The following is a 21,500-nucleotide window of genomic DNA, read 5'->3' as shown; positions in this document are numbered from 1 at the left end:
ACTCGCCCTATGATAAAACAAGTCACAAATACCCTTTCCCAGGGGAACTGAACACTATTGGTTGGTGTCATGATCTGTTCAATGGGTTTTTGTGCTGTCAGGCGACGGCTAGCCCATTTTTGCGGATATGGTAGTATTTCTTTCAGCCGCATACGACGATCCTCCCTTTACCCACTTACAATATCTATCATGCCATCCCAGGTCGCATGGTGGCTGAAGAACATTCCAACTACAAAACATCGTATCGGTGAGGTTTCTCCTGGGAAGTGCTTTTGCGACGCTGTAACTTGACGTTCGGCTACTTTACGTGACGACCACTAAGTATGCAAGAGGCAGCAAACTTGCAGACCTTCTATCTCAATTTTAAAGTTGTAAGGTTAACTAATTGCGCACCCTCTAGACCGTTTCACAAGACAGGTCGGCAATTCAATTGGGATGATTTCATACTGGAGAAGCGTTGTATGGAAGGATGTTGCACCGTGGAAAGCTGTCCACGGCCGGACCTAATGGCCCGGCCGAGTCACAGCCCACGTACTCGTATTACCTCGCTGCTGGAGTCGCATTGATGGTGGACGAGAGCCTCCAGAAGGTCGTTTTAGCTGCCGTTTTAGCAACCCAGCCCCTGGTGTCTGCCCTGGCCTGGTCGTGCTGGTAGCCCGGGGACCGCCCCGTTTCGGCCGCTTTCTTCTTCTTCACATGCTAAAATCCCTAATGTGTGTCGCGCGTTTCTTAGCAGTCACTGACGTCAGGGGCAGGGATCCCCCCAAAATAACTCGGACAATTGAGGAGCTCTCAATGCTTGATTCCTGCATTCAGGTTCTGATTGGCATTGGGAGTGATGTAAATAGTTCGTAATAATGAAGACCCCCCACCCCCCCCCCCGCGGCCAAGCTAACTGTGACTTCCTCTATAACTCCCATCTTCCTCAATTGGCGAAATACTGTACGGGAATAGAGACAGAGCGAGACGGAGACATAAACACCGCCATTGCACCTGGTCTCAATTGTCTGAACACCACCAAACAACACGCTAAGCTAAAGTAGACGACATGCCGGCCGAGTCGAGGGTCGAGAACCCGGTGTTCCACCCGTTCTTGTTCATCTATCAAGTGTGGCAATGGCTCATCGACTTCATCCTGTCGCCGGCGCCACCGAAATCCGACGCCCAGCTCTCGAGGCCTAAGATCGCCATCATCGGCGCCGGCATCACGGGTGTCGCGTCGGCTGCTCACTGCGTCGGTCATGGCTTTGATGTCACCATCTTCGAGGCGGGCGACGAGAAGAATGTCGGTGGTATCTGGAGTGTAAGTGCTGCCAAGCAAACGAACCTTTCAGAACTGCGCAATTGACAAAGTCACTGACATGCCTGATCCATTGCAGAAAGTCAACAACACTTCGAGCCTCCAGATCCACTCGCTCATGTACCGCTTCCACCCCTCGGTGAAGTGGGAGCGCGGCTACCCGGACCGGCAGCAGATCATCAGCCAGGTGCGCCAGGTGTGGGAGCGCTACGGGCTCGACAAGAAGACCGTGTTCAACAAGAAGATCGAGAAGGTCTACAAGGACGACAAGGGCCGCTGGATCCTCGACGATCCCGCCAACGGCGTGTTCGAGGGCCTCATCGCCGCCGTCGGCACCTGCGGCGACCCCAAGATGCCGCATCTGGACGGCATGGAGAAGTTCAAGGGGCCTACGTTCCACTCTAGCCAATTGACCGGGTAATATCTCCTGTTTTGGATATATACTTGAACACAGTTGCTAACCCTTCTCTCGCAATAGAAAATCCGCCAAGGACAAGACCATGATCGTCATCGGTGGCGGCGCCTCGGCCGTCGAGGCGCTCGAGTTCGCGGCCGAGGAGGGCGCCAAGAAGGTGTACATCATCGCGCGGTCGGACAAGTGGATCATCCCGCGCAACCCGATTGTGAACATGCTGCTGGCGCTCAACATCTTCGGGCAGGAGACTTTTCTCTCCTTCATCCCCGAGTTCCTGCTGCGCAAGCTCTTCTACCGCGACCTCGAGGACCTGGCGCCGTACAACAAGGGCATATTCATGGACACCCCCATGGTCAACTCGGACGTCATGGACAAGCTGCGCAGCGGCGCGGCCGAGTGGGTGCGCTGCGACATCCAGGACTTCACGGACCGCGGCATCCTCGTCAACAAGCGGGAAAAGGGCGTGCCCCCCGGGCGGACCGGGCCGCACCGTCCACATCGAGGGCGACATGGTGGTGCAGGCGACGGGCTTCAAGCGGCCCTCGCTCAGCTTCCTGCCCGACGACTGCTTCGAGGAGCCGTACGGCGCGCCCAACTGGTACCTCCAGACGTTCCCGCCCAACCACCCGTCCGTCTCGGCCATCAACTGCACCTACCTGTCCGCCATCGGCACCGTCGGCAACTGGCACATCGGCATCTACACGCGCATCCTGCTGATGTTCCTCGCGGACCCGCTGACGCGCCCGCGGCCCTTCTGGATGCGCCGCTGGATCGACATGACGAAAGTCCTGAAGGCCACCGCGCCTACGGGCGCCTTCGACTTCTTCACCTACCTCGAGCTGCTCTGGTGGTTCTTCTTCTGCGTCACCATCAACCCCTTCCGCTGGAAGTGGGCCGCCTTTGTGTTCTTTGGGATCGGCTCCGCGCTGCCCAAGCGCGTCGTCCGCGTCGAGGACCGCATCCGGAACGGGCTGGGGATGCAGCACCAGGAGGTCGAGAGGGATACGGGGAAGCACTTTTGATCGGGGTCTCATTTGGACATGAAGAATAGGAGAAGGGGAGCCGATAAGAGAAGAAGAAGGAGAAGAAGAAGAAGAAGAAGAAGGGGATGAGCACGTCGACTCATCAAGAAGTGGAATGTATAAAATGGTCCGCGTTTTAACGGAATAGGGAAGCCTAAGCAAGCCACTTCATCGAAAATGGATCTCAGGGATTTGGAGACTGCCATGCAAATTGGTTATGGGAAAAGGAGTCAAATACAAATAAAAAGAATCATTATGTTGAAACCATGATAGAACAGATTTTGTCTACCTGGTTTATCTTGAAATTTATACGACGTATCACCTAGAATCAAGTCACTCACTGGCATTGATAGTAGGAAGCAAGCAAAAACATCATCATGACGCAAAATCCTAACTTTTCCATTGGGTATCAAGACAGTCTCAGTGCAAGAACCGTCAAAATCTATACATCCATCATCAAGTAATAACATTTCCACCACCATTACCTCTTGCCGCCTCGCTTTCCGCCTCCTCTCTGGCCGTCCATGGTCTTGACGCGCTTCTGGTAACCACCACCGACAATCTCGCGGGTGTTGCTGTTGAACCCGCTATTGCGGTCGCTGTCGGTGACCTCGCGGCCGCGCTTGCGGCTCTTCTCCAACAGCGCCTTGGTACCACCACTGGCACCAGGAGGCTTCCTGCGCGTGAGCTTGTCGATGCGGTCGACGTTGCCGAGGTCGCGCCAGTCCTCGCCGCCGAACTGCATGCCGCCGGCGCGGCCCTCGGCCTTGTTGCGCTTCGAGCGGTCCTTCTTGCTCTCGGCCGGCAGGCGCACGAAGTTAGTCTCCTCGTAGTCGCGGCGGCGGTCCTCGTCGGCCTTCTGGTGCGTCGTCTTCATGCCGCGGCCGCCCGAAACGATGGTGGTGCCCACGCTCGGCTGCGCCAGCGGCTGGTCCAGCACCTCCTCGTTCAGGAACTCGTTCATCGTCGCCGACCGCATGGGGCGGCTGCGGTCGCGGGCCTCGCGCCGTTCCGTGGTGGGCATCACGGTCGCGCTGATCTTGGGCGGGCGGTACACGCCCGTCTTGTCGGCGTCGGAGGCGGCGGCGGCGGCCATGCCGGCGGGGTTCTTGGAGGCCTGGAAGCCGAAGCTGGGAAGGGCCGCGCTGGCGTTCTTGTCCAGCACGGGCACACCGCCGGCACCTCCTTCCTTGTCACCCTCCTCCTCTTCTTCGTCAGACTCTTCTGCGTCCCTGAGGGCGGCGCTCTGGGCGGCCATCTGGGATTGGCGTTCGGTGTCATCGGCGGCGCGCAGCATCCTGTCGAGTTGGTATTCGAGCTTTTCTTCCAGGGGGCGCACGCCCTTCTCGAGGTACAGGCGCAGTTCGACCAGCTTCTCGACCACGGTGTTGGACAGGTCCGAGTCGTCTTCTTCGTCGGAGTTCTTTGCGTTTCGAATCTTCAGGAGGATGAGGAAGACGAGGTTTTGCAGGTAGGACAAAAGCAGTTCGTTCTTGGTATCGAGCAGGGACACGCCATGTTGGGGCGGTTCAATGCCGGCCAATTTCGGGGTGGCTTCGAAGGCAGAAGTCAATGACTGAGTCAATGTGTCCAGCAGTGCTGGTAAAGAGGTTAGAGCCGCCATATTGTGTTGGCGATACTGTTTTGATGTTTGGTGATACAATCTGGAGGGGACCGACCGGTCGTAGAAGGTTGGTTACTCAAAAAAAAGTTCCAAACAAAAAGTACGATAAGGAGCGATAAGCAAGATGCCCCCACCCGCTTCAGCAGGTACAGCCAGCAACTGCTCCATCCATGTCGGAGAATCGGATTTAAAATACCGGCTTGGGTAACAGTGCACTGGGACGGCCAGGACAGCTACGAAGGCTAACCGTAGCAGCTCCATTCCACCCAACTGGATGCGCGCCGCTAATAATGCATGCTAGACTGTCAGCTACTGCATCATTTATCAAACCTCCAAGCACTTGGCCAACTGCTCCTGAAAATTGGTCGTCTTGTCATTTCACAAGGAATCTTGGAAAGACCAACTCTACTGTCCCTGAATCACACACAAGGCCAATCTGGATTGGTTATACAACCGATCAATCCCTTGATGTGAACATTCGCGCTCTCTGGCCTCCCTTGAATCTGCAGCCCCCAGCTAGCATTGTGTATCTGCATACGTAAGTGTCCATAGCTCCCTCGTCTCGTCGATCAATCAATTTGGACACTTCTGTCCACGTCGCAGCCTTCCGTCATCATCGCACCCTGCTCTGGAAGCATTCAATGATCGTCTTCAATAAAAGAAGCATCAGCCCCTAAAACTCGCGCAGTTCGGTTGCACGTATCGTAAAGCCAGATAACTAATTGACTCGATTGTTGTAGTTAATCCTTTCTCTCCTCTCCTTCGCCATGCGAGGCACCATCGGCGCAACGTCCTCGGCGACGTTGATCGCGACCCTTCTCACCATACCTCAACTCACATCCGCGTTCTACCTGCCCGGTGTGGCGCCGACCTCCTACAAGAAAGATGCCAGTGTGCCCCTATACGTGAACAGCGTCAAGCCGGTGGCCGCCTCCCAAGATGGCGTCCTGCACTCCGTCATGTCCTACGACTACTACCACGAACGCTTCCGCTTCTGCCAGCCGCCCCAGCCCAAATACGTGTCGGAGAGTTTGGGGAGCATACTGTTCGGCGACCGCATCATGACCTCGGCCTTCGAGCTGGAGATGGGCCACAACCAGACCTGCAAGTCCCTCTGCGAGGCCGAATACGACGAAGAATCCGCCCACTTTGTCAACAAGCGCATCATGCAAGGCTACGCCATCAACTGGCTCGTCGACGGGCTCCCTGCCGGCCAGAAGATCATCGACGAGATTACCAGCACCACCTTCTACAGTCCCGGCTTCCAGCTCGGCCAGGTTAACATCGACTCGGCCGATCGAAAGCCCTACTTCAACAACCACTACGACATCGTGGTCGAGTACCACGAGGTCGGAGGGACCCAAAACCAGCTCCGAGTGGTCGGTGTTATTGTGCAGCCCGATTCCAAGGCGTACAGCGGCGCCATCGACAGCAAGTCCTGCTTGAGCGACAACCTGCCTCCTGTCAGGTTAGATGAAGAAGGCAAAACCAAGGTGCACTTTACCTATAGCGTGTACTGGACTCGCTCGCCCACCGCTTGGGCTACCCGATGGGACAAGTACCTGCACGTCTTCGACCCCAAGATCCACTGGTTCTCCTCATCAACTCGGCCGTGGTCGTGGTGGTCCTCACCGTCACCGTCACCTCGGTGCTGTTCAGGGCCCTAAAGAAGGATATCGCGCGATACAACCGTCTCGACCAGATCAACCTCGACGACCTCTCCGGCACTTCGGCTCTCGAGGATGGCGTCCAGGAGGATTCGGGCTGGAAGCTGGTGCACGGCGACGTGTTCCGCACTCCCTCGCACCCTCTTCTACTCTCCATCTTCCTCGGCAATGGCGCCCAGCTGTTTGTAATGACCGGCTTCACCATCTGCTTTGCTCTGCTCGGATTCCTGTCTCCTTCGAACCGTGGCTCCCTCGGCACCATCATGATTCTTCTCTACACCGTTCTCGGGTTTGTCGGTGGCTACACGTCTGCCAGAGTCTATAAGTCGTTGAATGGTGAGAAGTGGAAGCTCAACATCGGTCTGACCCCCTTGTTGGTGCCAGGCATTGTGTTCACTACCTTCTTCTTCCTCAACCTGTTCCTGTGGGCCAACCAGTCCGCCGGCGCTGTCCCTCTGAGCACCATGCTTGTCATTATCGGCATTTGGTTCATCATCTCCATCCCGCTCTCCTTTGCCGGCTCGTGGCTTGGTTTCCGCGCCCCTGCCTTTGAGCCTCCGGTGCGCACGAACCAGATCCCGCGCCAGATCCCGCCCACCACGACCTACCTGAAGCCCCTCCCCAGCATGCTGCTCGTGGGCATCCTGCCGTTCGGCGCCATCTTCGTGGAACTCTACTTCATCATGAGCTCCATCTGGTTCAGTAAGATCTACTACATGTTCGGCTTCCTCTTCCTCTGCTACGGCCTGATGATCATCACCTGCGCCGCCGTCACCGTGCTCATGGTCTATTTCTTGCTGTGCGCCGAGAACTACAACTGGCAGTGGCGCTCCTTCCTCGCGGCTGGCATGAGCGCGGGGTACATCTTCGCCAACGCGCTAATCTACCTGATCAGCAAGCTGTCGCTGGGCGGGCTGTCGGGGACGGTCCTGTACATCGGCTACAGTGCGCTGCTGTCGTTCCTGTTCTTTATTCTGACTGGTTCGTATTCACACCTCTCCTCCATCTTACGTGCTCATGTCACGTCTAACTAACATCGTCACAGGTTCTATCGGATTCTTCTCGAGCTGGTGGTTCGTCCAGAAGATTTACTCGTCCATCAAGATCGACTAAGCGAATGAAAGAGTAGGAGCCGAGTAGGAGCCGAGTTGGGCTGAGCAGCATTTTAGCGTGTTACGGCAGTCGATGAGCTGCTCTGCGAACTAGAGTGTATTGATATCCGCTCCAGGAAAGGGGCTATGGTCATTGTCCAGGGCCAGCTAGGTCCTGGAACGCGAAGGCAAGGATAGCAGGCAGGGGTAGAGTTGCGAGTGGTGGTTCTAGTAAGATACCGGGCGGGTGCAAGACGTGACTTCGAGTGACGGGTTTGCGGGCAAGCATTTTTGCGAGACAATGCGGAGTACCGGTTTCTTCTCGATGATATCCCGAAAAGATTATCAGGGTCGTGGTTGCATCGATGGGGCGTTTCGCGACTAGTGGTCCTGGGCAGGCGTGGCTACAGGGTGTACATATTATGTGTGCGATATTTGGAAAAGCCTAGAACTCCCACTGTCTTCTCTTATTAGTGTCGTATTAGTGTTGTATTAGAGTCATGTGGAATTGTAGTGACGGGGCATTTGCCATAGACGCCAATGGAGATTCCAAGGGGCTGTGGAAGGTGGTTAACCGGCTTTATGAAGTTCAAACAAGTCACTGTTCACCATGGAAACAATAAACATAGAAATAGTGCTGATCGAAAGTAAACTGTATTGGTATCATCAAATTCATCATCTGAGCCCCATGGCCCATTGGGCTCGAGGTATCATTATAGAAACATTCCCCATAGGACTCATTCCTCCTGCGCCTCACGGTGATAGATCTATATATATCACTCACGTAAAAGGGGGAAGAAGAACAGAGAAGCAGCATAATAGATGCGCGAATGCTTTCTTTCCTTTCCTCTCCCTCCCCTCCTCTTGCTTTATACATGCTCCATCTGGCCGACCTCGACCTCCTCCTCCTTCTTCTGGTGCCGGACGGCCTCGACGCGGCGCTGGAAGGCGTCGGGCTCCAGGCGGTTGCTCCTCCACGGCGGCGTGTTGGTCTCGAAGACGAGGTCGATCTCCTCGAGCGTGCGGCCTGGCAGAAAGCACGGTCAGTAAAGTCAGAAGATGAAAACGAAGAAGAAGGTAGGGGGAAAAGAAAAACTCACCAGCTGTCTCGGGATACGTGAAGAAGATGTGGAAGAACATGGCGGCGCAAAAGACGCCGAAAATAATATACGTCTTCCACTGGATGTTGGTGAAGGCGGGCGCGACGAAGTAGGCGAGCGCGAAGTTGAAGATCCAGTTGGTTGCGGCGGACAGCCCGACGCCCTTGGCGCGGTATTTCAAGGGAAACACCTCGGACGCGTAGATCCAGGCCGCGGGCGCCCAGGTGAGGCCGTAGACGCCGACGAAGATGTACGAGCAGGCGATGACGCCCTTGGCAGGCCCGCCGCCGGGCAGCTCCCAGCGCAGGTTGGCGTTGCCGTCGATGTCGGGGACGGGATGGCCGTAGTCGGCCATGAGGCCGGCGATGGCGAAGTGGAGGGCCATGCAGGCGGCCGCGCCGACGAGGAAGAGCAGGCGCCGCGGCACGCGGTCGATGTAGGCAGCACCAGGCCCGTCGTCACGAGGAAGATGACGTACTGGATCGCCGACGAGTAGAGCGCGGCGTCGCCGGCCATGCCGGCCATGCGGAAGATGTACACGATGTAGTACATGGCGACGTTGCCACCGAGCAGCTGCTGCCACATCTGTACCGTGACGCCGCACATGGTGCGCTTCCAGACCCCCCTTGCCGAACATGCCCATGAAGCTGACGTCGCGCGACTCGGCCGCGATGCGGGCCGCCTCGCGGACTTCGTCGTACTCGGCCAGCACGGTCGGGTCGGTGCGGTCGCCCTTGGCGTGTAGCAGGGCCAGCGTGTCGAGGCACTCGTCCCAGCGCTCCTTGCCGGCGAGCCAGCGCGGGCTCTCGGGGAAGAAGAAGAGGGCCCCCAAGAGAATGGCGCCGGGGACGCCCTGCACGCCCCAGGCGACGCGGAAGGCCTCGGGTCCCGTCATGCCGCGCGCGCAGCCGTAGGAGATGAGGTACATGATCAGGATGCCCCACTCGATGGCCCACTGCTGGATGCCGACGACGCGGCCCCTAATTCTTCCAGGGGCCAGCTCGGCCAAATAAACACAGACTTGGGAAGAGGTGACGCCGATGGCGAGCCCGGAGACGACGCGGCCGGCGACCAGGTGCGCGACGTTCTGGGCGCTGCACTGGACGGCGGCGCCGACCATCCAGACGCAGGCGGCGATCATGAGGGCGCCCCGCCGCCCCAGCCCGTCGGCGAGCCAGCCGGACGCGACGGCGCCGACGAAGGAGCCCGCCGACATGGAGGCCGTGATGCCGCCCTGCAGGTTCGAGTCGGGCGAGCCGAAGTAGTCGAGGTACTGGTCGGCGCCGATCCAGGCCGACATGGAGCTGATGTCGAAGCCGAAGAGGGCGCCGCCGATGGTGCCGAAGGCGGCGAGGACTGTGGTGGTGCAGGGCTGGGTGTTAGCAGGTACTTGGGCTTCGTCATGGTGATCATGGCTTGTATATGTAGGTGGGAATGTGAGGAGTATCAAGATAAGGAAACATGTTGTGTCTAATTTGAGGGCCAGGAGTCAAGGACACATACCGTAGATGTTCGTAATGGTATACATGATGATTTGGTTGACCGTTCAGGTCGAGAACGGTTGCTGGTGACCCTTTTGTTGTTGATTTGTAGACAAAACCCAGGGTCGCTTGGCAAGTGACAACGGCTAAGCCGACGACTTGTGTGGCTAACAGCACATTTGCTGGGCGAAGGTCACTTAAGTCAGTTCGTTGTAAGGGGAGTCGAGTTCCTCCGTAGACGCTTGAGTAAGACAGACAACAGGAACCAGAGAAGGGGGCGACGATCGCTACTTTATATTCGTCTTGGCTATGCATTACAAGCACACACAGGCCTCTCTGCTCGCCCATCAGCAACCCCTGTCCTGCTGTCCTGTCCCCGGACGTCGGTCCCCATTCCCGCATCCCTCTTCCTTGTTGAAGGCTCCACCGCCCTTTCTGCCGCACGCCGGCTCCCTGAACTAGGCGGACATGGCATCAATCGATAAGCATATGACTGGTGCGCCTGGGGCTGTCTGGGCTTCCTAGACGTCAGCTATCCTCGGCGTCTAGTGAGGGACAGTGAGGTCATAGTGGGATACCCCAGACATTCACATCAAAAGGGCCGAAAGGCCAGTTGATTCCCGGAGTGGTGGTACAATAGAGTGCTGAGTGGTTCGACTCCCAAGTTGACAAGTGGGACTTTTTGCCAAGAAGGAATGGTCAGAGTCGACGTTGGGCGTGAGCGCGGAGCCCTGGTCTACATACGGAAAAACACGAGAGCCCCACGGGGAAAGTCGGGGGCGGGTGAGGAAGTTGGTGGGCCTTGCTGGGATGGATGGATAATCCCGATGAACCCCAACCAGCTCTCAGTTCAATACTCCATCACCCACGCTAAATTTCGACAATTAGTGAAACGCATTGAATCTAGTACACGTTCATACGATTCCACTTTGCTTGAAGCCGTCGCGGCTCTTTTGAAAGCACAGAGCTAGCTGCAAGGGACGGGTGGCGGACGCATCCCAGCCAGACACCGGGTCGTCGGGAACGACATAAGGGGTGTGGTGTGTGTGCCACGGGTCCTGCGCCAAGCAGATGCATTCAAGGCAATGAGGCACTTCGATTCATCGGATCTGGCTTGCTGACTGAGTGATGATTGAAGCAACACCCGAGTTGCTGATGAGTGGTGGTGTTGTTGTTGTTTCCCCATTCCCCAAACCAAAAGGATGGAGATAATTTCCCCACATGGCCTGCAACACCAAGACGTCATGCGGAGAAGGCTATAGGCGCGCCAATCAGACGACGTCTTGTCATCCATCCTTCGATTCCGATTCGACATCCTGGGTTGGTCGTACCACATATGTTCTGGGTCTGGAGATCGGCACTTGCTATCTACAGATCTGGCAAGAAAGCCGGGTGGGAGAGCTGCCCCTTGGTGCTTCGTGTCTCCTCGGGGAGATTCGCTTATGGCTGTGCCGCGCTGGCGGCTGACTGGTTTGTTGCCGGCTTTGCAAACATGACTAGAAAATAGTCGACCGTCGAGTTGCAATTGCAAGTTAATCGGGAACCATATGACTGAATAATCGTAACACTCAACCAGTTTGAATATTCTTGAAAGATAACATAATTCATTGGACTAAGCATATCACTTGCTCATAATAACATGTTTTGTAATATGATCCTCATCCCCGATCCAATCTTGGGCCCAGGGCCACTACCTCACCCAGAACCCCCCTTTCTCACCAATATGGCTCTCTCACTCTCACTCTGCCATCCTACTTGTTCATAGACACCCCTGAAGGCGTTCCCGAACTCAAGTGATTGTAAGGATCCGTCCTGCCCGCATTGGCCGACGGCACCGTAGTACCACGCTCCTTCGTGTGCGTGTCCGCCGTGCTGTGCAGAGGCGCGTGCCCGTCGCCGCCGGAGCGCGACAGCATGTCCTGCTGCTGCTGTTGGTACTGACCCTCCTGGTTCATGCCCGCCATGCCGGCGCCGGCTCCGGCTCCAGCTCCAACTCTGGCGGCAGTAGGGCTGATGCCTGTCATGCCGGCGGCCGCGCGAGACTTCTGGTGTTCATCCAGCGTCGACGTGGGTGACGTGGTGGATGACATGGAATGCGGTGACGTTGTGCTGGTATTGGTGCTGGTAGCCGTGGTCTGATCGGGCTGGCGAATCCCGGATGGCGTTCCGTCCGAGAGCTTCTCGTACGTACCCGCGCCCGTGCCCGCACCCGCACCGAACGCCGCAGCATCACGGGCCTTGTGATGATGGTGCTGATCCTTACCCTGGTTCAACCCCGAAGAAGACGTATCGTCAGCATGACGGTCGCGCTTGTCCGTCTTGAAAGGCAACATGCTGTGGCCAGTGGAAGAAGATGTGTCCTTGTGGTGGGTATCCTTGTGATGGCTAGGGTTCACGCTAAACTCAACAGGTTGTTGCTGTTGCGAAGTAGTAGACGAAGGGATCCCGCCGCTCGTGGCGCCACGCTTATCATCATCATGATGGTCGCGCGCCAGTCGGGAAACGCCGTATCCAGCACCCGCGCCGAGACCGGCGCCAGCAAGCCCAGCACCGACATTGGAATGGTGGTCAGACGAGCGAGGAGGCTCGGCCCGCTGGCCGGCGAGCGAGCTCGGGTTCTCATGAACCCGGCTGGGGATGGGAATTTCGGACTTGTGTGCTTTGGGGTGACCACTGCCCAATCCGTGGGTCTGGCCGGGACCGGTAGAAGACAAGTTATCGTGCTGCGACCTAGATCCAGCAGCGGTCAAGCTAGCCGGCGTGTCGTATGCTGCACCGCCGCGAGTTCCCGACGTCGGAGTACTGCTCATTCCGTGGAAACCGTGGGTCTGACCGGGACCGGAGGTCGAGAGATTGTCAGTAGCACGCGACGGATATGCCGCCTCATCGGAGCCCGTCTCCTTTTGCCTCAAACTGAGCCTCTTCAGCTCGGAATTCGAGAAGAGAGGGGAGTCGCTATGCTGCCAGCCCTCGTGGTGGGGGGCGTTGTAGGGATTCACATTGCTGACGAACTCATTGCGGGGATCCGGCGCGTCGGTATCCTTGCGGTGCAGGAAGTCATAAGCACCGGCACCGGCAACGGCCCCAGCACCAACACCTGCGGCACGCTGGCCGGTCTTGGAGTGGTGGTCGTGGGTGCCGGAAGTGCCTTCGGCGGCGGTGGTAGGTGACTTGTTGTCAAGCGGGAATGCGCGCTCAGTGCCGGTTGTGTTCCTGGTGTTCAGGCCGGACTGGTGCTCAGTTTCGTTACCGCTACGTCCCGTTACGGTGTTGGCGACACTCTGGGCAGTGGAAGCGACAGCATTGTAAGCACCTGCCGCGACGCCCTGGTTACCCGTGGTGTTGGTGTTCCTGGATGTGGTGGAGGTAGGACCATAAGGCCCCTCCTGCTCGTACTGGTTGCCAGTGCCAGTGCTGCCACCGTTGTTATTGTTACCCGTCACAGTGTTAGAAACGCCCTGAGCCGCGGAGGCCAAGGTATTGTATGCACCCGCCGCAATGCCCTGGTTACCCGTCGTGATGTTGTCGGTCTCTACAGACCGGTTTTGGGTGGAAGTGGCGCCGAAAGGGCTCTCATTCTCATTGGTGGTGTTGGTGTTGGAGGTGGTCGTAGTGAGGGGCTTGTCATGCTCGTACTGGTGCTCCGTGCCGCTGGCGCTGCGGCGCGACACCGTGTTGTAGAGCCCTTGCGCCGCCGAGGCCGCCGCGTTGTATCCGCCGGCTGCAGCGCCCGAGAGGGTGTTGTACAAGCCGCCACTGGGAGACTGCTCGTGCTCATCAGTCGAGTGACCAGTCTGCCCTGCTGAGTGGTTGGTGTCATCGGAGCTGCTGCCGTGGCCAACGACAGTGTTGTAGACGCCAGCACCGCGCGGGGCGTGGGCGTCGGGTCCGTGGCCGGCAGCCTGCATGGCGACTTCGTCGTCGCCGGCAGTGGGCACGCGGCGGTGCTGCGACGTGTGGTCCTCGCTGCTGCCGCTGCCCGTCACGGTGTTGTAGATGCCGGCCGCCGAGGGGAGGTTGCCCCAGTAGGACTCGTTGTTGTCGGTGCTCGACTTGTCCTTCAAGCCCTGGGTGACGGTGTTGTGGGATGAGTCGGTGTTGCTGCCCGGAGCAAGCCACCGAGGGTGGTACCAGAGGAGGGACTGCTGTCATTGCCTTTAGTCGACCTGTCGGTCCCGCCCTGGCTGGTGCGGTTGTGGGAATCGCTGCCGATCAAACCGCCAGTCTCAGTGCCGGACGCATTACCATGGCCTGTGGTGGACTTGTCGGTAGTGTGGCTGGGGCCGCCGCCCATGTAGTTGCCGCCCAGCAGACCACCGAGAGTGGTGGTGTCTTTGTTCTTGTGGCTGTCTACGGTTTCCGAAGGGCCGGTGCTGGACGAGTCTTTGGGCATGTTGACATCGGAGTGGTGGAAGTGGTGACCTGCGTCATCCTTGTGACCGGTTTGCGGCTGGGGTTGAACCGTGCTCTTGTCGACAGTTTGAGGACGCGAGTGTGTGACATCGGACAGCTTGGAGCTGTTGTTGCCGGTGGTGCTACTGCTGGAGAGATCACTTTGCCCCACTGTCTTGTGGTGGCTGCCTGAGACATCTGACAGAGCGACGCCAGAATCCTTGTGTTCGTGTCCGCTAATGCCCTCTTTGCCCGCCAAGCCGGTAGTGTTGGACTGTGACCCGAGCTCGCGCTGTTCCTCGGTGATCGGGGTGTCGGCGGGGAAGGAGCCCGGTGTGTGGTGGTCGACAATCCCGCGGGAGACTTCCGACGACTCCTGCTGCTGCGGCTCCTCGTGAGTGGCACCTACGCCGAGGGTCTTCTTTATAGTATCGGCAAGCCCCATCTTACAGGCTGGGGCGTATGAATTGTGGGTTTATGAGGGTATCTTGGGGTATCTTGGGTATCTCAGTGGGGGGTCAGATCTGGAAATCTGATGAGGTGATATAGGGGGAGGGTGAAGAATAAGGGTAAGGATAGGTAAAGTATCCAGCGGCGGCAAGGCCTGGGTCATATAGACGGGAGAGCAACAGCACATTCCGTAGTGAGAATATCATCACATCATCGGTACCCCCCGCCCCCGCGTGTTCTGCCCTGTTTGCCCATTGTTTGTGCAAGCTGCCGCTAAAGGGTCGAACAAAGGGAGAGACCCGAAAGCTCGGTGACATCACCAGTACGTATCGATTATTGGTCAATTGAACTCGGAGGAGGTAGTCCTGCAGGTAGGTGCGAGGTGTACTTGGTAGCAAATGTCTCGTGGAATTGAAGATTCACCTGCGGGATTCAGCTAGAGAGGAGCCCAAAGGGAGGCTAGGCCCAGCGCCCGCCGCGCCCGCAATGCCATCGTCACTGTTGTCTCAGCCGCCGCAGCACAGCCAGCAGAGCTTCGGGGGAGGGGTCCGAGCTGGCGCAGAACAGTCTAGGCCCTAGGCAATGGCTAAAGGTGGCTTGCCAATCGTAGATGTCAATGTGGTGTAATGTCAAAGTAGGCACATAATGTGCACCCTACGTAGGTGTGAAAGCAGCATCTTTCCAGCTGCGTCAGTGGAGATCGTCGATCGTCTTAGCGTCGCGCTACCCTCCCGAGAGAAATCCGTTTCCTTGAAAGCTCCATCCAGTCTTGCTGTCCTCCTCCAGGCTCCCCCCAGAAATGAAACGACGTAGGCTGGATCGTGGGATCTGGGGAGGAATACTCGGTAGGCCACGGGGAGATAAAGGGAAAGAAACCTGGATCCAACTTACACAAAGCGGTAATGTGCAGTCTGATGTCATTTGAGGCTCCGGCTGGAATGCAATGTGGATTGCGCAACTGGCAAAATCGAATTTGTCTTCTGCATCTTTCTCAACAAAGTCCATCTCGGAAGAATGCTGAGATGATCAGACGAGATGAGGGGGAATCTGGATCCTGGTTATGCAAGTCAGGCACAAGCTGACAATCGCGGGGTACGATGCGACTTTACCTGGGCCCCTGATTGGCCCCCCTGGATCTCTAGGGAGAAGAAGAAAAAAAGGAAAGCAAATATAACTTCCGAAATGTCTGCAAAAAACCTGCATGGAAGTCTTACTACGTCATCGACTCATTATTTTCTCTATCCGCTGATGCCTTTCTACCTTGCCCACCACCTTTCACAAGCAACCCAAAATATCACCACATTGCTTGAGCTCAAAATCTCCCGAGGGTCAAGTACCGTAGCGAGCCACGGCTATTATGGACAGTGTAAGCCTCTATGCAGCGTGATTCCTGATCAACCCGCCCTATGTGCTACCCCGGACTTGTGCTGCTACACAGTCCTGCGTCATATATATGGCCCTCTAATTACCTCTCTCTTGCGGCGCCCGTATTCCTTAGCAACTGATTTCAAAACACCTGGCATGCGACTCAATGGGTACAGCAAACATAGTGGCCAGACTTTGATTGAAGAATGTCTCGATAGGCTTGGGACTTGAGACGCTGGGTATTCCAAGTTTACAATTCCTCAAGATAGCCTGGCGGGCTTGTTGGTCAACATGCCTCTCCTAGGGTAACAGTGCTTCTTCATACTAACTGTTTCTCCAAGGGGACCGAAATATGACAGAACAGATGGGTTGCCGAGGAGGTGTCGTCGTTTGGTTGCATGGCTCCGATTCATGCCCAACGAGTCTAAAGGTCCCCAGGAGTTGCCGAATCTGTCATCCAAAACCACAGCAGACGCCAAGGTGTGTCCGAGATAATGACAATGCTGCGGCTCCCATGTTAACCCTGTCCCAGCCATTGGGTCTCGAGTGCTCTGAATTCGCCATGATCTACTCCAAAGTTCAACCATCGAACTCGCCGTGACACGTGCCTTAGTTGGCGAAGATCCTGAGCTTCCGGTCCACTCCTCCGGTGGCAATGATGCACCGGATTTTTATTTCGGGCGCTGCTGGTTTGGCGCCGTTGCGCTGGGGGGTGCCGGCTGCAGCAGCACTACTATCCTCGTAGTTGACGATTCCCGGAGCCCATCGGAGACAAGTGACGAATCGTTCATGTACGTCCTCGATCACCTTGATGCACTTGCCGTCCTGGCTGAGATCCCAGCATCTCACGGTCTTGTCATCTGATGCGGAAAGTAGGTATTTGCCCGAGGGGTGAAACTCCAGCGCCCGAACCCAGTTATCATGGCCTCTTAGCGTCACGAGGCACGTCCCACGCGCATCCCAGATTCGTATGGTTTTGTTCTCGCGATCCGGTCGCCATGTACTCGGCGGTACTAGTTGCCGGTGGAGGCTTCTTCAGCCCTGCCAATTGGCAGAGATACTGGTATGATGTGGGTGGGGCAAATGCGCAACATTCATTAAAGTGCTCGTGGCCGAACATGACCACCTTGGCCTCCGGATCCGTCGCAGAGACATCCCAGAGCCGGGCCGTCATGTCGTCGCCGGTAGATACGAGAAAGCGCCCATCCATCGAGGGAGAGACGTTTCGCACCCATTCTGCGTGCCCGCGAAGAGTTTTTAGACAGAATCCAGTCGCGACATCCCAAATCTTAAGCGTCTTGTCTCTGCTAGCGCTGACAAGCTGGCTTCCCGACGTCGGGGCTCCTGCCACGCCCGAAGGTATGAAGCGAATGGCGCTCACGCTGTGGTCGTGACCTGGTAAGGTCCTTATGTTCTTGTACTCGTTCGCTGGATCCCACAATTTGATGGTAAGATCGGAACTGCAGGATGCTAGGAGCGTGCTCCCTCGAGGGCCTCCGAAATCGACGTCTAGAACCGCCCTTGTGTGACCTTTTATTGTCCTTTCCAACTCGCCTAGTTCAAAGTCCCATATCTTTATTGTGCAGTCATCGGAGCCTGAGGCGATGGAGGAGTAGACTGGATGGAACGCGACGCAGTTGATGGTATCCTGATGCGATTCCAATGTCCGTTGCGCCGGGGCTCTGGGCAGCCACGATGATGGGTCGCTGCGTTTCGATAGTGAGAGGGGTGTGGTGCTGTCAAGCTCGGTTTGTAACGCCTGATTCCGGGACTCTAGGTCCATGACCTGCGCAAATCAGATTAGGTGTCAAGTTCCCTGGAAGCCAGCCCGTACCCGGCAGCGGGGAGAGCGGTGTCGCAACCACGTACCTTCTTCTGTAGACGGACGATGCTCGTCCATTTTCGCTCCAGCAGGTTTTCATATTTCTTTGCCGTGGCGGCATCGAACACGTCTTCGGGGAGGTTCAGGTCGGCTCTGACAGCGGCGGCGGCATTGGGTAGGTTGTTTGCCGCCAAGTATGCGATAATGGACTTGTGCCTAAGGCGATTCCGCGTGGTTAGTGTCTTGACGAGGGCTTGGACGAGGGAGAATATGGACATACAGCTCTTCGGCTTGCTTGTTGGACAGTGAGAGGGCCATTCTGAAGGCGGGGTGTGCTCGTCCACCTCTTCTTCAGGTTTGGCCCTGATATGGCTGGGGAAAGGAGGTGAGGTCGGCGCACGGTCTGAGGTATCGTTGCTGCAGGTGGTTATCGGAAGCAATCAGGTACATGGTGGTGGTGGCGGCCTATGTACCCAACATCCAGTTGCCATTCGAACAATGAGGGAAGGTACCTCTTACGAACCCAAAAAGTGTCGGGCCTGCACAGACCATCCAGAGTCAGCAGCAAATGAGGCCGCTCTGTTTATTGCATACAACAAGTTACTCAAGTGCCTAATAAGTGCCTAGCCTCCCGATGCATCAAATGTCTCACCTCCGTCTCTGCTCATGTCAAAGGTTCTTTTTCTCTTGCATGCAACAAGCCAAAGAACCTTGCACATGAATAAAATCAGCTTGATAATCAGGCGCAAGACCTCCTACACCATTTACTGAATAGTGCATCAATTGATGAACTGGTTGGAATTGAGTAAGGAATTCCCTGGAGAATGCGATAGCGGGGCATTGCATTGGGATTTGATCATGTGCTAGCCATCAAATCTTAATTTGTTCACTGCCAGCTCACGTGGCTGACTGGCGCTTTAGTTTAGGACTCGCATGGAAACTGGCCACCAGTTAGCTGGCTTTGAGATGCCACCTACCAGATACCTAGAGCAGCAATGCACTTTGGAAACAGCACAAGTCATGTATGCACCGAAACAATCTATTATATGTCATTTATGTGTGACCACGCATAGCTACTAAACCCATGGTCTGGTCCGATATCATGCAAGAACAGGGTCGTTTGCTTGAACGAGCGTCTCTGGCGGCCGTGATTAGCAGCAGCACCCTTCAACAGCTAGTTTCCACGCCAGCAGCTTCCCTCTTATGGGATTTGAAAGCCGCCAGCAAGGTTTACCGAATTATTACATGTAACTCATGCCACGATGCCTCAGCACCAACTGTGGTGTGGCCGGATCATTATTTATTCGATTTCCCAAGCTTGTGTGCTGAAATACCCATTCTCCCTCCCATTCAGAGGGGTAGCTTGAACGCGGGGTCGAGAATGTAACATTCTGGAGTGATTGTGTCAAGTGGGGCAGAGAGAGGTGTGATCTTCAACAACACTTGAGCATGTCCGCGGTAGCAGGCTTAGATGAAGGAGGAGTCATGCAAGGTCAAGCTTCCTAATGCCAGCGACCAAATTGCTCGAGTTCCTCTCAATTCACAGAACCATTTTTACCTGAAGTTGGTTTGACAAGTAGTCTTTGTGCCCGTTTTTGGACATGCGCCACAGCCTCTTGTGGGTTTGGATCTCTTGGCATCTGTTCTATCAATGGTGTCAGTCGCTGAAACACCAGGCTGCGCTGGAAAAGAATCTATTATGAGATGTATTGCTATTAGGGAGATGCCGAAAACAGAATAACTACATTACATCCCAGTCGAAGAGCAAAGGGTCTTTTGTGTTTATTTGACAGGGATGTAGATCGTCTCCCAGAGGCACTAATGCAACTTGAGCCTCGTCACCCAACTAACCAAACCTCCATATTCGCCGGCCCCACCCACGATATTCGGTTTTCAGCCCGATTGGCTTCTTGCTGCATAATAGTGAGTGAGTGTCGGTAATTGTTCAAACGAGTCGCATCATATATTCATCCTTAGATGGCGAGATGGGCGTGGGCCTACTGGTGATGTGTAAAATGGAGACGCCGGTTATCCACAGTCTCCTTCGATGTCGTATCTTCCTTCCCATCTTCTTTCGCATCTTTTTCAAGGCAATTATCGGATTACAGATAGCTCATAATGGCATGTATATAGATAGTTTTAAGCATGTAAGAAGCAATAAACTGCTCCATAAAAAGAGAAGAGGACCACAACAAAGGAGAACTCCTCACGGAGCTATACATGGACAAAGGAGACTGTTACCAAGTAACGCACCCCTGCTAGGCACTCTGGCCCCTGGACCTTATTGCGACAGCAATTGATGGCCTAAAGTTTGAGACACACTTCTAGTCGGTAGCTTATCCCACCCTCTCCCAAAACAGCGTGGAAGAAGTATTGCTCGACGCATTACTCGACCGCAGCACCAACTCCAGGACCTCCCCCTCCTCCCAGAGCCGAAAGCCCCGCATGAACGTGGTCCCCACGATAGACGGGTCCTCGGCCACGACCAGCGGCCCGTGGACGACCTGCCCGAGTTTCGGATCCTCGCCCACGGGCGGGGTATACGACGCGTTCACGGCGTAGGGCCCCGTGTACGCCAGGCTGTGGTTCGCGATGACGGCGAGGTCCGCCGCCGTGTGGGGCTTGGCCGTGGGCCGCCACCGGGCTTCCGTCGCGACGATGGCGGCCGAGACCCAGCCCGACGCCGTGTAGATGATGACGCCCTCGGGCGCGGCGCCCCACGTGAGGCTCGGGAACGTGGGGACTCCATCGTTTATCCTTGCTCAGGGGTTAGGTAATCATAATGAGAGTCATACCAGATAGTTTCTTTGCCTAGAGAATCGAATTAGGGACAAACTGAAACCACTGACTCGCTGATGTTGAGGAGTAGCCACGTTCCTACAACGGAGAACTTCATCTTCGTGTGGACAGCCAAGGAGACGGGCAGCTTGTTGGGTTTTAAGCAATCGTACTTGCTAGTAAGCCTAAAGGCTTGGTACTAGTCCGGTAATCTGGAGCAGTCCGTTCCGGGAACCTGGCGACGAGAACTGACGATGGAATCGCTGTCGGTATTTGGAGGTGCCAGGTAGGCGTGCGGGCACCAGCAGCAGGTAGCAATTTACGAACTGTGCATATATCAAAGGGCCGAGACAAATTGGCATTTCCCATCACTTATATAGGATTCTGGGGAATGCCGTGAGTAAGCTTTAACCTTTAACAGAGCAGGCAGCTGATGTCAGCAATCTTATCAGTATTATAATGCTCCATGCAAGACTCGTAAGACTTCGTTGCATTTCAATTTAGGCTCTGTGTTGTGTAGGGTTGCAATTGGTCAATTGGATGACCAGTCCACAGTCTCTAGCTACCTAATATACACTGTTTTATAATCGGCGCAGTACCACGCTATCACATAGCTTCGCTAATAACGTGAGCACGGGTTTCTATCCTTCCCCCTATAACATCTGTGAAATGATGACAATCAAGCCTCGCGTAATGTGAACACCACTTCATGAGTACCCCACGGATGTGTACATTCTCGGAGCATCAACGCGCCCCGTTGAATGCTTAGGTATGCCCGGTAGGACATGATCCTACGTCCAATAATGGTGACGGTCCCAAGCGCTGAAATTTATCCTCGGAGTTGGACTGCGTGGAAGTAATATTTCCGGCCAGGGAGCTGTTATGAACGGGTCCGTACCCCAGCACCCATCCAGCGCCGACGACCACATATTGGCCGCGTCTTGATATAACTAGTCGATGTGTTCGTCGCGGCCTTCCGTAGTGAAGAGGATT

The 21,500-nt window shown here is 55.9% G+C and overlaps 7 protein-coding genes across 7 annotated transcripts; 2 read left to right on the top strand and 5 right to left on the bottom strand.

The window, feature by feature from the left end:
* Positions 1–1,048: 1,048 nt before the first annotated feature.
* On the top strand, positions 1,049–2,737 carry PG994_000766 (uncharacterized protein; the record flags this gene model as incomplete). The annotated part of the gene is made up of 4 exons (XM_066852175.1): positions 1,049–1,303; positions 1,380–1,717; positions 1,779–2,178; positions 2,219–2,737. 4 exons carry the CDS (start codon positions 1,049–1,051, stop codon positions 2,735–2,737), a joined length of 1,512 nt encoding a protein of 503 aa, XP_066722807.1.
* Positions 2,738–3,218: 481 nt separating this feature from the next.
* PG994_000765 (uncharacterized protein) lies at positions 3,219–4,361 on the bottom strand (the record flags this gene model as incomplete). Its single annotated transcript, XM_066852174.1, has 1 exon — positions 3,219–4,361. One exon carries the CDS (start codon positions 4,359–4,361, stop codon positions 3,219–3,221), a length of 1,143 nt encoding a protein of 380 aa, XP_066722806.1.
* A 767-nt stretch (positions 4,362–5,128) lies between these two features.
* On the top strand, positions 5,129–7,141 carry PG994_000764 (uncharacterized protein; the record flags this gene model as incomplete). Its single annotated transcript, XM_066852173.1, has 3 exons — positions 5,129–5,952; positions 6,021–7,009; positions 7,074–7,141. 3 exons carry the CDS (start codon positions 5,129–5,131, stop codon positions 7,139–7,141), a joined length of 1,881 nt encoding a protein of 626 aa, XP_066722805.1.
* Positions 7,142–7,988: 847 nt separating this feature from the next.
* Positions 7,989–9,747, bottom strand: PG994_000763 (sugar transporter; the record flags this gene model as incomplete). The annotated part of the gene is made up of 3 exons (XM_066852172.1): positions 7,989–8,146; positions 8,220–9,575; positions 9,723–9,747. 3 exons carry the CDS (start codon positions 9,745–9,747, stop codon positions 7,989–7,991), a joined length of 1,539 nt encoding a protein of 512 aa, XP_066722804.1.
* A 1,704-nt stretch (positions 9,748–11,451) lies between these two features.
* On the bottom strand, positions 11,452–14,537 carry PG994_000762 (uncharacterized protein; the record flags this gene model as incomplete). Its single annotated transcript, XM_066852171.1, has 2 exons — positions 11,452–13,801; positions 13,867–14,537. 2 exons carry the CDS (start codon positions 14,535–14,537, stop codon positions 11,452–11,454), a joined length of 3,021 nt encoding a protein of 1,006 aa, XP_066722803.1.
* A 1,979-nt stretch (positions 14,538–16,516) lies between these two features.
* PG994_000761 (putative nuclear migration protein) lies at positions 16,517–18,047 on the bottom strand (the record flags this gene model as incomplete). Its single annotated transcript, XM_066852170.1, has 4 exons — positions 16,517–16,835; positions 16,912–17,693; positions 17,777–17,945; positions 18,010–18,047. 4 exons carry the CDS (start codon positions 18,045–18,047, stop codon positions 16,517–16,519), a joined length of 1,308 nt encoding a protein of 435 aa, XP_066722802.1.
* Positions 18,048–20,065: 2,018 nt separating this feature from the next.
* On the bottom strand, positions 20,066–20,625 carry PG994_000760 (uncharacterized protein; the record flags this gene model as incomplete). The annotated part of the gene is made up of 2 exons (XM_066852169.1): positions 20,066–20,486; positions 20,579–20,625. 2 exons carry the CDS (start codon positions 20,623–20,625, stop codon positions 20,066–20,068), a joined length of 468 nt encoding a protein of 155 aa, XP_066722801.1.
* Positions 20,626–21,500: the final 875 nt, after the last annotated feature.

This window comes from Apiospora phragmitis (genome assembly GCF_038363925.1).
Source record: "Apiospora phragmitis strain CBS 135458 chromosome Unknown utg000001l:1.0-2902119.0:1.0-2906034.0, whole genome shotgun sequence".
NCBI lineage: Eukaryota > Fungi > Ascomycota > Sordariomycetes > Amphisphaeriales > Apiosporaceae > Apiospora > Apiospora phragmitis.
This window is presented reverse-complemented; position numbering and strand designations above follow the sequence as displayed.